Source organism: Sitodiplosis mosellana, unplaced genomic scaffold (genome assembly GCF_009176505.1).
Source record: "Sitodiplosis mosellana isolate CC-2019 unplaced genomic scaffold, AAFC_SMos_1.0 Smas_scaffold_6145, whole genome shotgun sequence".
NCBI classification, from domain to species: Eukaryota; Metazoa; Arthropoda; class Insecta; order Diptera; family Cecidomyiidae; genus Sitodiplosis; species Sitodiplosis mosellana.
In genome coordinates, this window is record NW_022601386.1 from 25393 (window position 1) to 37679 (window position 12287).

Genomic DNA, 12287 nt, shown 5'->3' on the forward strand with positions numbered 1-12287 from the left:
TCTAAAGCAAAACTCTCTTATATCTCCGAAAATTCATTCTCTTGAAGGTCTTGGTAAGTATATCAAAGGTAAATTTTTCAAGCAAATTTCAATGTCTTTAATATTTCACAACTTCAACAATTTTGCCATCATATCTGCGCAATTTGACTTGTTCATTTCGCGAAGAGAAAAAAAAATGTATCAACTTTGATTTGAATTTTGGTTGTAGCAGCTTGTTATAAAACAATGCATAAATCAGTTAAGAATCCCACAAAGTAGATATTTCGGAGCTGTCTTATTCTTTTAATTAAATGGCATTACCAACTTTTCCAAGTGGAAAATCGTAATTCAATCGCACTGACCTAACATACATTTTTTTTTTTTGGAGAAAATCACTTCAGATAGAAAAATGCTTACAAAAACAGAGATCATCGTTATTATTCAAAAACTCAACGAAACTAACGACGAACTGAAATAAACGTCAAATTCACTTGACATTTGGCTTGACAGCAAAATCGCTTTCCTGTTTGTAGAATGCTTGAGTACAGTCGCTCTCTCTCTCTGTGCTGAACCATTTGTGCGTGAAGACGTGTTGCTCTTTAGCTTCTGAAGAAATTGAAAATCTCATTTTCTATTCATGAAATATCGCAGTGAAATCCAAGTATTCTGTTCATCTCGCATAAGTATTCGAAAACAAAATTCATCGATTTCATCAAGGTAAGTGTGATTCTTTGATTTAATCCAATTTCCACAATAAAATTAAAAATTCAAATTTGCAATATTTAATCGACACTCGGGACTACTTCATTTGATCACGCTTCAGTCATAACCTCACTACAAAATGTGCGTCGTTTGATTAATTTTCAAACAATACTCCATTTAGGATAACAAAAGACGTTTTGAAATGTAGAATCCAGTTAGTGTTATTTCGGTCCTTCGGCCATGAAAAAAAATTCGACAAAAATCTCTCTCTCTTTTGCGTACATTCAAATCTACAGTTCAGTGCGAATATCAATTAGTGAACAAAAAACGCTTTATTTGTGTTGACACACACAATCTGTATGAGACACATTGTCTAATGAAAAGTCTTTTTCGTTGTCTAATGAAAAGCTTTACATAACTAAGACGTACGTTTTATTTATATTGCAGCCGGATAATCCGTAATCGTTCATACATTATCACAGGTTTGCGACTGTGAACCAAATTTTCAAACTTGATTCTAAACGTGAGTACAAAAAGGGTTTGTTTCTATTAATTCAGAAGAGGATTATGAAGAGGATCCTTAATTACTCTTTTTTATGTTTTTTTTTCTGAAACCAGATAGAACATCGCATTTCGTACCACATTCATACGCATACATCGCTAAGTTGAAGCCAAGTCAACACAATGAGCCAACAAAACGCCAAAGATCAAAACCAAATGGAAGTCGTCAAACTAGAACCAAACCAAAATCAAGTGGCTGTGGTCGGTGCAATCACATCAAATGGCGAACCTCAACCGGAGGTCTTTAAATTGGACACAGATTGCTGGGATGATGTGTTTGACTGTCTGTCGCTGAAAGACGTGCATTCGTTTGGCCAAACGTGCAAGGCATTCCAACGTGTCACCGGTGCGTATTTCCAGTGGAAATATGAGGCTGTTTCTGTTCGCTGTTTTGGAAATGAAGCTTATATTGGTAACGATCGTGTCAATGGATTCATCAATTTTGTCCAGAAAATTCGATTAGATCGCACACTCCCCGAATCAAATTTCGAGTCAGTCAAACAAGTTAAATTAATCTGCGTTGACTTGCATCAATTGGAAATAAATTCCATGAAGGTTTTGAGCAAAGTGGAACACCTTGAGTTATGGGATCGCAAACTCGATGGAAATATTCTTGGAGCACTTATTGAATCCTGCGTAAATTTAAAACGACTAGAATTTTGGGCCATAACTTCGTTTAATTGGTCACTTCAAAGTCACCCGACACTTCAACACTTGGCATTGAATGGGCATATCACATTTCGGAACGACCAATTGAAGGATTTCCTTGGGAACAACCCAAATATTCGAAGCCTTCAAATCACTGCGGAACTTCTTTGGGGAACCCGTGATTCGATTCTCAAATCCAACATTGGATTGGATGATTTGGCCATTACGGATTGGATTCGTAATCCCAACGTTAATTTCCTTGGTCTTTTGACCGATCTTCATGGACGAGGTTTCTACAGAAGATTGCATTTGAAATCATACGAAGTGCCACCATCCGATCGATTGCTAGCGCTACAAGGACTAGTTGCACTGTACTTTTCCCGCGGGGACAACATCAAGCTGCCACTACTGGTCAACATAAGAGAACTTGGCATCCACGTTCATTGGAATACACAACGTATCCAAGGCGTCAACACAATTGCACTGGCGAGCCGTTTCATGAATCTGGAGCGACTGTTCATCGCCAGACCGAATTTCGAGGAACTTTTGCCGTTCATTCGTCATTCAATTAATTTGAAATACGTAGAAATTGAAGAATATCAGGAAAAAGTTATTAAAATTTATGCATTGAACAAGGAACGCAAAAAGCTGGAGGGAGCGCGCAAAGTGACAATTTACGTCGACGAAGATGTTTATTTGGCTACAAAGTGGGCGAAAGCAGAAACATCGGTCGACTTGATTGAAATCAAACGCAAGGAATCACACTATATCGTTCGCCCGCACAATTTTTGGGTATTCTTCAGATCGAAACAATCCTAGAAGCAGAATTGAAACACATATTCTAAAATTATTTTTCATTCATTTCACAATGTGATTTATTAGTAGGTAATGATTAACATTATTCTAAAATGAAATAAAAGTACAGATAAACCTTAGCACTAGCAATCTGTGCCATTTTTCATAAGGCGTCTCCACTCGCATTGAGTTTGTATTGTGAATGTTGAGGTGCGTGCAACGCCCTTCAATGTAAAAAACGATACAAGTGGAGATGATACACGGGATTTATCTGTACTTTACAAAAAAAAATCATCGATCGGATGTATTGCTATACGATGCTACAAAATACGTTTGTGAATTGAGACTTTGTTATAAGATTTATCTTTCATTGTCTTCGGACGGTTCTTCATAAAATTACATTCTAAAATCCCTTGACCACTTGAAATATTCATTTATGTAAAACTGAACCAATGCAAAATGCACATTAAAACTTAGTCCAAAAATGTAAAATGGAAGCAAAATGTGTTTTTGTTCAATATCTTCTTTATACAGGGCTTCATTGGATTGATGCTAAAGCAAAACTATCTTATATCTCCTCATGAATTTCGAACTTGACCTGTTATTCTCTTGAAAGTCCATTGAGGTCTTGGTAAGTATTTCCAATATATATTTTTAAACGAATTTCAATGTATCTTTATACATTTCAGAAATTCAACATTGTTGCCATAAAATATGCACAATTTGACTCGTTTCATTCGAATGTTTCCAAAGGGAAGAAATCGTATTGGCTTTTGATTGAATTTTTGTTGTAGGGGCTTGTTATAAAAAATGTATGGGGTTTAAATAATTTGATGTTTCTCATCGAATTATTATCGTAAGCACTACATGGAATGTAGTTTTAATCGTAGCATACTTTTTGTTTTATTATTGAAAGTTATTTTGAAAAGTTACACAGTACGACACATGTTTTTTTCCCGTGTCCCTGGCAAGCCCTTTACAGGTCTGAAAGAAGGCCTCAAATGGTGAAGAACTGCATCATTCCTTTTTGAAAGTTAGCTCGTTTAAGCGTTTCATTAAATTCGGCGTTTTCAGTGTTCAGCTTATTGCCAAAGTTACTTTGCATGCCATTTGCTCCCATTTCTGATGGTTTTACGCATATGATCACTTCTACAAAAATGTTCAGGAGAGTCCCCATATTTTCTAAAAAAAATAACTTCACCAAGACACCAACCTTGAAAAGTGTAGGATGCCTATATTACAGGAAATTTTGAAGAAAAGTCGATTTTTCGTGATTTTCATACATTTTCGGGCATTTTGGACATTTCTGACCATATTGACTATCAGTGATATATGCGTAAAACCATCAGAAATGGGAGTAAATGACATGCAAAGTAACTTTGGCAATAAGCTGAACACTGAAAACGCCGAATTTAATGAAACGCTTAAACGAGCTAACTTTCAAAAAGGAATGATGCAGTTCTTCACCATTTGAGGCCTTCTTTCAGACCTGTAAAGGGCTTGCCAGGGACACGAGAAAAAAAACATGTGTCGTACTGTGATTATCAATTATGTTTGATCCGGACGTAATATTTTCTGAAGACGACAAAGTTGACGAGGTGATGTTGGAAATGTCTGTTTCACTTCATCCCGTAAAGGAAAGAAAAATGAAAGCTTCAACTACAAATAAAGCCAAGAAAAATACAATCTGAAAACTACGGTGGATGAATTGCAATCCGGAAAGCGGAAAAAAATGTGTTGGAAAATGCTTTTCCAAATGTTCAATTGTCCAAAAAAAGAAACGCCAATAAATTGTTATAAATCTTTTTAATATTGTCAAAAATAATTGAATAAATCTATATGATGACATTGTATTCTTCACTTATGTGTTTTATGTACATTCAATGTGAATGTCATTGTACATTACTTCACATCGGTAACGAAAAAAGTGTATTTATCTCAATTAAGTGAATGTTTATGTACATGATTTTATTTCGTTTTTGAAATTAGGCGTAATTGCTTCATTTGAAATAAAATATATGGATATAAAAATGAATAAATTTACGGTCCAAAAAATGGCCTAAAGAGTCTTAGAATTTTCTTGGGGGAAAAAAAACAACTGCAGTAGCCTACATTCCATGTAGTGCTAAAAGGCGGATATTTCAGAGCTGCCTTATTCTTTTATTTGAATAGCATTATTTACTTCTCCAAGAGGAGAATCGTAATTCAATCGCATTGATCTAACATACAAGTTTTTTTGGAGGAGAACGATAGGAACAAAAAAAAAATTAAAGTCTATCCCATAAATTTTCTAGTCTACTTTAAAATTGAAACTGTTATCAAATTGAAGAAATGAAGAATCCACACGTACGGTCTTTGTAGTTGCTACCGACCGCAAAAAGTTATTATGAAGTAAAAGTCAATCTCGGTCTTCGTTTTAATCGATAATTTATTTGACGCACGTTTTGAGAAAGAGAATGAACAGCAACTGATTGAGATACTGACATTGAATGATTACCCACGTAAAATGGTTCATCGATCAATCAATAGGCATACCGAAAAGAAAAATAACATATCGACACAACAAATTGATAATAACAAAAACATTATTGCTTGTCACTTACTGAAATTTGTTCCGGGTGTGTCGCGATTGATTGCCATCTCCATACATAAGGTTTGTGATAAAATTCAGATAAAATTCAAAAACAGTAACAATGCCGAAAACTGTTCTCCAAATTCAAAGACAAACAATCACTTGGTGATTCAGCCGATGTAGTTTATCGAGTCGACTGTTGTGATTGTAACAAAGGCTACATTGGCACGTCAGAACAGAATCTTGTGAAAAGAATGAAACAACATGAATCAGACCAGCAATATCGCAGATCTAATAAGAGTGCCTTAGCCAATCAAGCCGTTCAACACGACCACACCTTTGATTTCGACGACGTACAAGATTTAGAAAGAGAACGTTTCCATCACAACGTTGTTGACACAGTCGGTAGTGATTGAACAGTAAGTTTAGCAATTAATGACATGTATTGAAACATTGGTGTTAAGAAAGTAAACGATCCCGAATCACTTTGTTATTTTAAGGCCCTGAAGAAGAGTCGCAAATGACTCGAAACGTTGGCATTTATTTCAAATAAATTATCGATTAAAACGAAGACCGAATTGGCTTTTACTTCATAATGGTTTTATTTGAATCAATTTGACGTAAATTTGAAGAATCTGAACAAAAACCGTAGCCAAATGCTAAATAAAAACGTTTCAAAATTATATCGGCCAAATAATTTTATAGGATGAGCATTTGAATTCAACTTCAATAAATAAAAAAAATATGAATTGACTTTTTACTTCAATCGTGTAATTTTTGTAATTTGAGCTAAACGCGCAATTGAATTATCTCCATTCCAATTCCAATGCCAATTGTTCAGTTTTGATAAGAATTTCGGTTGAAGTGTAAAATTTAGCCCACGCTTTTGTTAGCCGTGTTTCAAAGTTATATAATTTTCTGACAAGCAAAACATTTCTAAGTCGTAATAGAGACAAAATATCAGATTTGAAATCTTTTTTGGTTTACGAACCAATCATTGACGCCAAAAGCGTTCTTCCCTATTTTCAAGTACCGTTTATTTATCTATACATTTGCAAGTTTTAACGTATACTTATCTAAGCCGACATACTATAAAACCGTTGGCATTTCACTGAATAGTTCAGTTGTCGTCTTGGTATTTTGTATGGATGGAAAAGTATCACTGTCTGATTTAAAGGTGTTGAAACGTTATTTTAATCATTTTGTCTAAGGAAGTTTTGTTGGGTGTCTCAGCACAATGTCGAAAATAGTTCTATCGATTTTTGCTCTGGTAATGTGTTCAATCACAGGCCAAACGTTAGCAACTGACGATTGGTGGGAATATGGACACTTTTACCAGGTTTATCCCCGTTCATTTCAAGATAGTGACGGCGATGGGGTCGGAGACTTGAATGGAATCACATCGAGACTATCGCATTTTAAAAATATTGGAGTGACCGGGATATGGCTATCGCCAATTTTTCAAAGTCCGATGAAGGATTTCGGCTACGATATCTCCGACTATAGAGAAATTCAACCGGAGTACGGAACAATGGAAGATTTTGAACGATTGGCACAGCGATGCAAGGAAATGGATATCAAGCTTATTTTGGATTTTGTACCAAATCACAGCAGCGACCAACATGAATGGTTCCAGAAGTCAATCAACCCAAATCATCCTGAATACGAAAAATATAAAGATTATTACATTTGGAACAAAGGGAAATTATTGGAAAATGGCACAAGAGTACCACCAAGTAATTGGCGTTCTGTTTTTCGTGGTAGCGCGTGGAAATGGGCCGAAAGCAGACAAGCATTCTATTTACATCAATTCTTGGAAGAACAAGCGGACTTGGTAAGAAAATATTGTCAAATGAAAACGACGAAATGTGCACCAATAATTTGTATTGATATTTGGCCAACCAAAGAACTTCCGAAATCCAAAAGTGATCGAAGAAATGAATGAAGTGCTGCGATTTTGGTTACGAAAAGGTGTAAGCGGAGTCAGAATTGATGCGGTGCCATTTTTATTTGAAGCAAAAGAAAACAGTGAGGGTTTATATGACGATGAGGGAATAAGCAGTGCCAACAATGATGATCAAAGTTACGAGTATTTAAATCATACTTTAACCTTTGATGTGGACGAAAGTTTTGATTTGGTATATCAATGGCGTAAAATTTTAGATGAGCCAGAATTTTCAAATGAAACACGGTAGATTGCCATCATTCAGTTCTCGTTGTTTTAAAAGTCAGTGTCTTTCGAAATGAAATTATTATTAATACATTTTTGTAAATATTTTCAGTGTTGGTATGTCGGAAGGCTATTCATCATTAGCAAATACGATGCGATATTATGGAAGAGTGAACGATAGTCAGATCGTTGAATACGGAACACAAATTCCATTCAATTTTCAATTAACAGCCACAAACATGACCACAAGTGCTTCGGAATTTAAGAAGATTATCAAAGAGTTCTTTGATAATATGCCCAAAGGCAACCAAATTCACGCGAACTGGTTGGTATGTGACTCTCTTGGATGTTTAAAATTTCAATTCAAAACATAACTTTTTTTAAAAGTTAAAATATGATTGACAAGTGTTACATTGTATTTGTCATTTTGCAACTTTTCTTTAAAAGGTCAACAGCGCCACTTAGATCTTTTTAAGATTTGTACGTTATGAATGGCGCTGTGATGTAACGAAGATATAGGAACCTCATTTACACAAAAATTTTCATACATATTTAATTTTTAAATAATTTTATTTAGATGGGAAATCATGATACAATGCGGATTGCATCGAAATATAAGCCAACACGTACAGATCTATTCAATATCTTGATAAAAACACTACCTGGAATAGCTATCACCTACTATGTAACTTTGATTTTACTTTATTTTAAAATTCTTCCTATGACAAACAACGTTTTTTCCCCCCAAATACAGGGCGAAGAGATTGGAATGACCAACCAATACATTTCATGGAATGATACAATTGATCCAAGAGCATGTCAAACCAATCCAGACATTTTTCATGAGTATTCACGTGATCCGGAACGTACACCAATGCAATGGGACAGTAGTACAAACGCTGGATTCAGTACAGCCAATGAAACATGGCTCCCTGTCGCCGATAATTACACTCTCAACAATGTTGAACTTCAAGAATCGCAGACTGTCAGTCATTTGAAAGTATTCAAGTCACTGATAAAATTACGATCCAATCCTACAATGAAATATGCTGGCGTCGAAATGGAAGTGATCAATGATGATGTGCTCGTGTATAAAAGACAAATGAACGACTCGAAATCGAATCGTGGTTTAGATGACTCCGATATCATAGTAGTGCTTTTGAATTTTGGTACGCAGACGCAGAGTGTCAAACTTGATAGCGTGTTCAATGACACACTGCCACAAAAAATGACGGTGAACATTACCTCAATACAATCGACATCGCTGGTCGTCGGGTAATTTTCTTTTGAATGCGTATTCAAGTATTACTGCTAATATTAATTCATGATTTTCATTGCAGGCAAGAGGTCAATGTACAAAATGTAGATGTTCCACCCGAAGTCGGTGTTGTACTCATCGGAAAACTTTCTCACGCAAATGGCTCCTCCGCACATAACTCAGCAATTTTAGCTCTTATTTGTTGTTTATTGTTCTTCCGCCTTTTTGTTTAGATTCTATTATTATTAATTACATTCTAAAATCCATTAATCCAACTAATGCAAAATCGAGCAAATAAAAACTTAGTCCAAACGTGTAAAACGGAAGCAAGATCTCATTTTGTTCAATATCTCCTCCATGTATGGCTTCATTAGATTGATGCCAATGCAAAACTCTCTTATATCTCTCCCATGAATTTGGCCTGTTATTCTCTTGAAAGCCTATTTAGGTTTTGGTAAGTATATCAAATATATAATTTTCGAGCCAATTTCAATATCCTTTAGCTTTCACAAATTAAACATTTTTACCATAAAATTTGCACAATTTGACTTGTTATTTCTCTAGCAACAAAAATCATCGTTATTATTCAAAAACTCAACGAAACTAACGATGAACCGAAATAAACGTCAAATTCACTTGACAATTGTCTTGACAGCAAAATCCCTTTGATAATTACTGAATGAACGAGTACAGTCGGTCTCTCTGTGCTGAACCATTTGTGCGTCAAGACGTGTTGCTCTTTAGCTTCTGAAGAAATTGAAAATCTCATTTTCTTTTTCGTAAAATATCGCAGTGAAATCCGAGTACTCTGAAATAATATTTCGAAAAGAATTCGTCGATTTTATCAAGGTAGGTGTGATTCTTTGATTTAATCCCATTTTCGCAACAAAATGCAAAATGTTCAAATTTGCGACACTGAGCTTTGTATCGACATACACGACTTCTTCATTTGCTTACATTTTAATCATAACCTCACTACAAAATGGATGTCGATTGACCAATTTTCGAACAATACAAATAATGAAAAAAGACGTTTTGAAAGGAAGAATACAATTAGTGTTAGTTGTGTCATGAAAATAGTTCGACAAAAATGATTGCAGAAATATTTCTTCAAGGAAATTTCGGTGGTCACAATTTTGCTTCAATTGGGATTCAATGTCAAATAGACGGGTATGAATAGAAAATTGCACAAGACCATAAATTCGAATTTTAATCGAGATGTCCATTGGACATTGTCCAATAGAATCAGCATCATTTACCGCTACATGAAATTCGTGTGCCGAATGAAGTGATGCGTCATCAAGTTATATCACGAATTTTTTTGTTCACATTACAAAACAAAATGCCGACTGATTGTGCAGTTTTAGCTGTGTTGGAATAAAAGAGACAAACATACCCATTCTCTTTCTCTTTCTTTCGCACATATTCAAATCTACAGTTCAATGCGAATATCATTAAGTGAAGAAGAATGTTTTTGGTGGTGTTCACACACATTCTGTGTGAGAAATGTAGTGCAACTGAAAATTCGCATTTCATTGGCTCATGAAAGACTTTTCATAACAAACACACATGTATTATTTCTATTGCAGCTGGATAAGTCGTCCGTTATCGTTCATACATTGTCACAGGCTTCGTGATTCCACGAGCAGTGTTCTTCTTCAATGGGCCAACAATAAACAACTGGCAAGGCGAATCAATCCAAACGCTTGCAAACCAAGAACGTTCATACTAGATTTTAATCGTGAGTACAAAAAAAGGTTTCTATTATGGTATCGGAAATATTTCTATAAGTTGATGATAATGGTTTGGGTTTCAATATTCTTTTTCGTTATTAAAAAAATTAATAAACAAATGATTTGTTTGTAAATCGAACATTCACGCGAATTTTACAATATTTGTGTACAAAACGTTCGAAAAATTCCTTTCAATGGACGATTTGTATCAAAATTGCGTATTCATGAAGAGGATCCTTAATTACTCTTTTTTATCTTTTTTTCTGGAACCAAGTAGAACATCGCATTTCGTACCACATTCATACGCATACATCGCGAGGTTGAAGCCAAGTCAACACAATGAGCCAACAAAACGCCAATGAACAAAACCAAATGGAAGTCGTCGAACCAAAACCAAACCAAAATCAAGTGGATGTGGCCGGCGCAATCGCACCAAATGGCGAACCTCAACCGGAGGTCTTTAAATTAGACACCGATTGCTGGGACGATGTGTTTGACTGTCTGTCGCTGAAAGACGTGCATTCGTTTGGCCAAACGTGCAAGGCATTCCAACGAGTCACCGGTGCGTATTTCCAGTGGAAATATGAGGCTGTTTCTGTTCGCTGTTTTAGAAATGAAGCTTATATTGGTAACGATCGTGTCGATGGATTCATCAAATTTGCCAAGAAAGTTCAATTTTATCGCACACTCCCTTACGCTGGATCAGACTTCGAGTCAGTCAAGCAAATCTCTTTTATCCACGTTGATTTACATAAATGGGACATAAATTCGATGAATGTATTGAGCAAAGTGGAACGCCTTGAATTACAGGATTGCAAATTCGATGGAAATATTCTTGGAGCACTTATTGAATCCTGCGTAAATTTAAAACGACTAGAATTTTGGGCCATAGCTTCGTTTAATTGGTCACTTCAAAATCACCCGACACTTCAACACTTGGCATTGAATGGGCATATCACATTTCGGAACGACCAATTGAAGGATTCTCTTGAGAACAACCCAAATATTCGAAGCCTTCAAATCACTGCGAAACTTCTTTGGGAAACACGTGACTCGATTCTCAATTCCGACGTTGAGTTGGATGATTTGGCCATCGTTTTGAGCGATAATTCCAACGATGATATCCTTAGTCTTTTGACCGATCTTCATGGACGAGGTTTCTACAGAAGATTGCATTTGAGATCATATAGAGTTCCACCAGTTGATCGATTGCTATCGCTGCAAGGACTAGTTGCACTGTATTTTTCACCGATTTTTTTCCGCGGGGAAAAGATCGAGCTGCCACCACTGGTCAACATAAGAGAACTTGGCTTCTACGTGCATTGGGGTACATCGCGCAATAACGGTGTCAACACAATTGCACTGGCGAGCCGTTTGATGAATCTGGAGCGACTGTTCATCGCCAGACCGAATTTCGAGGATCTCTTGCCGTTCATTCGTCGTTCAATCAATTTGAAATACGTAGAAATTTACCTATTTAAGGGAAAAGTTCTTGAAATTTATGCGTTGAACAAGGAACGCAAAAAGGTGGAGGGAGCGCGCAAAGTGACAATTTACGTCGACGAAGATGTTTATTTGGCTACAAAAAGTGCGAAAGCAGAAACATTGCTCGGCTTGATTGAAATCAAACGCAAGGAATCACACTATATTGTTCGCCCGCACAATTTTTGGAGACCCTTCAGACCGATATACTTTTAGAAGAAAAATTGAAACACATATTCTAAAATTATTTTTTATTCATTTCACAATGTGAATTATTAGTAGGTTATGATTAACATTATTCTAAAATGAAATAAAATTCACAAAAAAAAATTATCGATCGGATGCATTGCAATACGATCAAGGGGCGAATTACTACTGAAAACCGGT

The 12287-nt window shown here is 35.8% G+C and overlaps 3 protein-coding genes across 5 annotated transcripts; all 3 read left to right on the forward strand.

Moving 5' to 3' along the window:
• The first annotated feature begins 496 nt into the window (after nucleotides 1-496).
• On the forward strand, nucleotides 497-3182 carry LOC129573877 (uncharacterized). Of its 2 annotated transcripts, none has more exons than XM_055455015.1 (3): nucleotides 497-696; nucleotides 1129-1204; nucleotides 1300-3182. In XM_055455015.1, exon 3 carries the CDS (start codon nucleotides 1366-1368, stop codon nucleotides 2707-2709), a length of 1344 nt encoding a protein of 447 aa, XP_055310990.1. In that variant the 5' UTR covers nucleotides 497-696; nucleotides 1129-1204; nucleotides 1300-1365; the 3' UTR covers nucleotides 2710-3182. The 2 variants fall into 2 exon arrangements, with proteins under 2 accessions (XP_055310990.1, XP_055310989.1); XM_055455014.1 differs by having other exon boundaries at nucleotides 506-696; nucleotides 1304-3182.
• A 2101-nt stretch (nucleotides 3183-5283) lies between these two features.
• On the forward strand, nucleotides 5284-8987 carry LOC129573875 (probable maltase). Of its 2 annotated transcripts, XM_055455012.1 has the most exons (8): nucleotides 5284-5338; nucleotides 5408-5676; nucleotides 6619-7091; nucleotides 7165-7448; nucleotides 7540-7756; nucleotides 8005-8112; nucleotides 8182-8702; nucleotides 8768-8987. In XM_055455012.1, the coding sequence occupies exons 3-8, from the start codon at nucleotides 6729-6731 to the stop codon at nucleotides 8916-8918; spliced, it is 1644 nt and encodes a 547-aa protein (XP_055310987.1). In that variant the 5' UTR covers nucleotides 5284-5338; nucleotides 5408-5676; nucleotides 6619-6728; the 3' UTR covers nucleotides 8919-8987. The 2 variants fall into 2 exon arrangements, with proteins under 2 accessions (XP_055310987.1, XP_055310986.1); XM_055455011.1 differs by lacking the exons at nucleotides 5284-5338; nucleotides 5408-5676 and having other exon boundaries at nucleotides 6413-7091.
• Nucleotides 8988-9389: 402 nt separating this feature from the next.
• LOC129573876 (uncharacterized) lies at nucleotides 9390-12230 on the forward strand. The gene is made up of 3 exons (XM_055455013.1): nucleotides 9390-9534; nucleotides 10275-10426; nucleotides 10696-12230. Exon 3 carries the CDS (start codon nucleotides 10758-10760, stop codon nucleotides 12114-12116), a length of 1359 nt encoding a protein of 452 aa, XP_055310988.1. The 5' UTR covers nucleotides 9390-9534; nucleotides 10275-10426; nucleotides 10696-10757; the 3' UTR covers nucleotides 12117-12230.
• The last annotated feature ends 57 nt before the right edge of the window (nucleotides 12231-12287 follow it).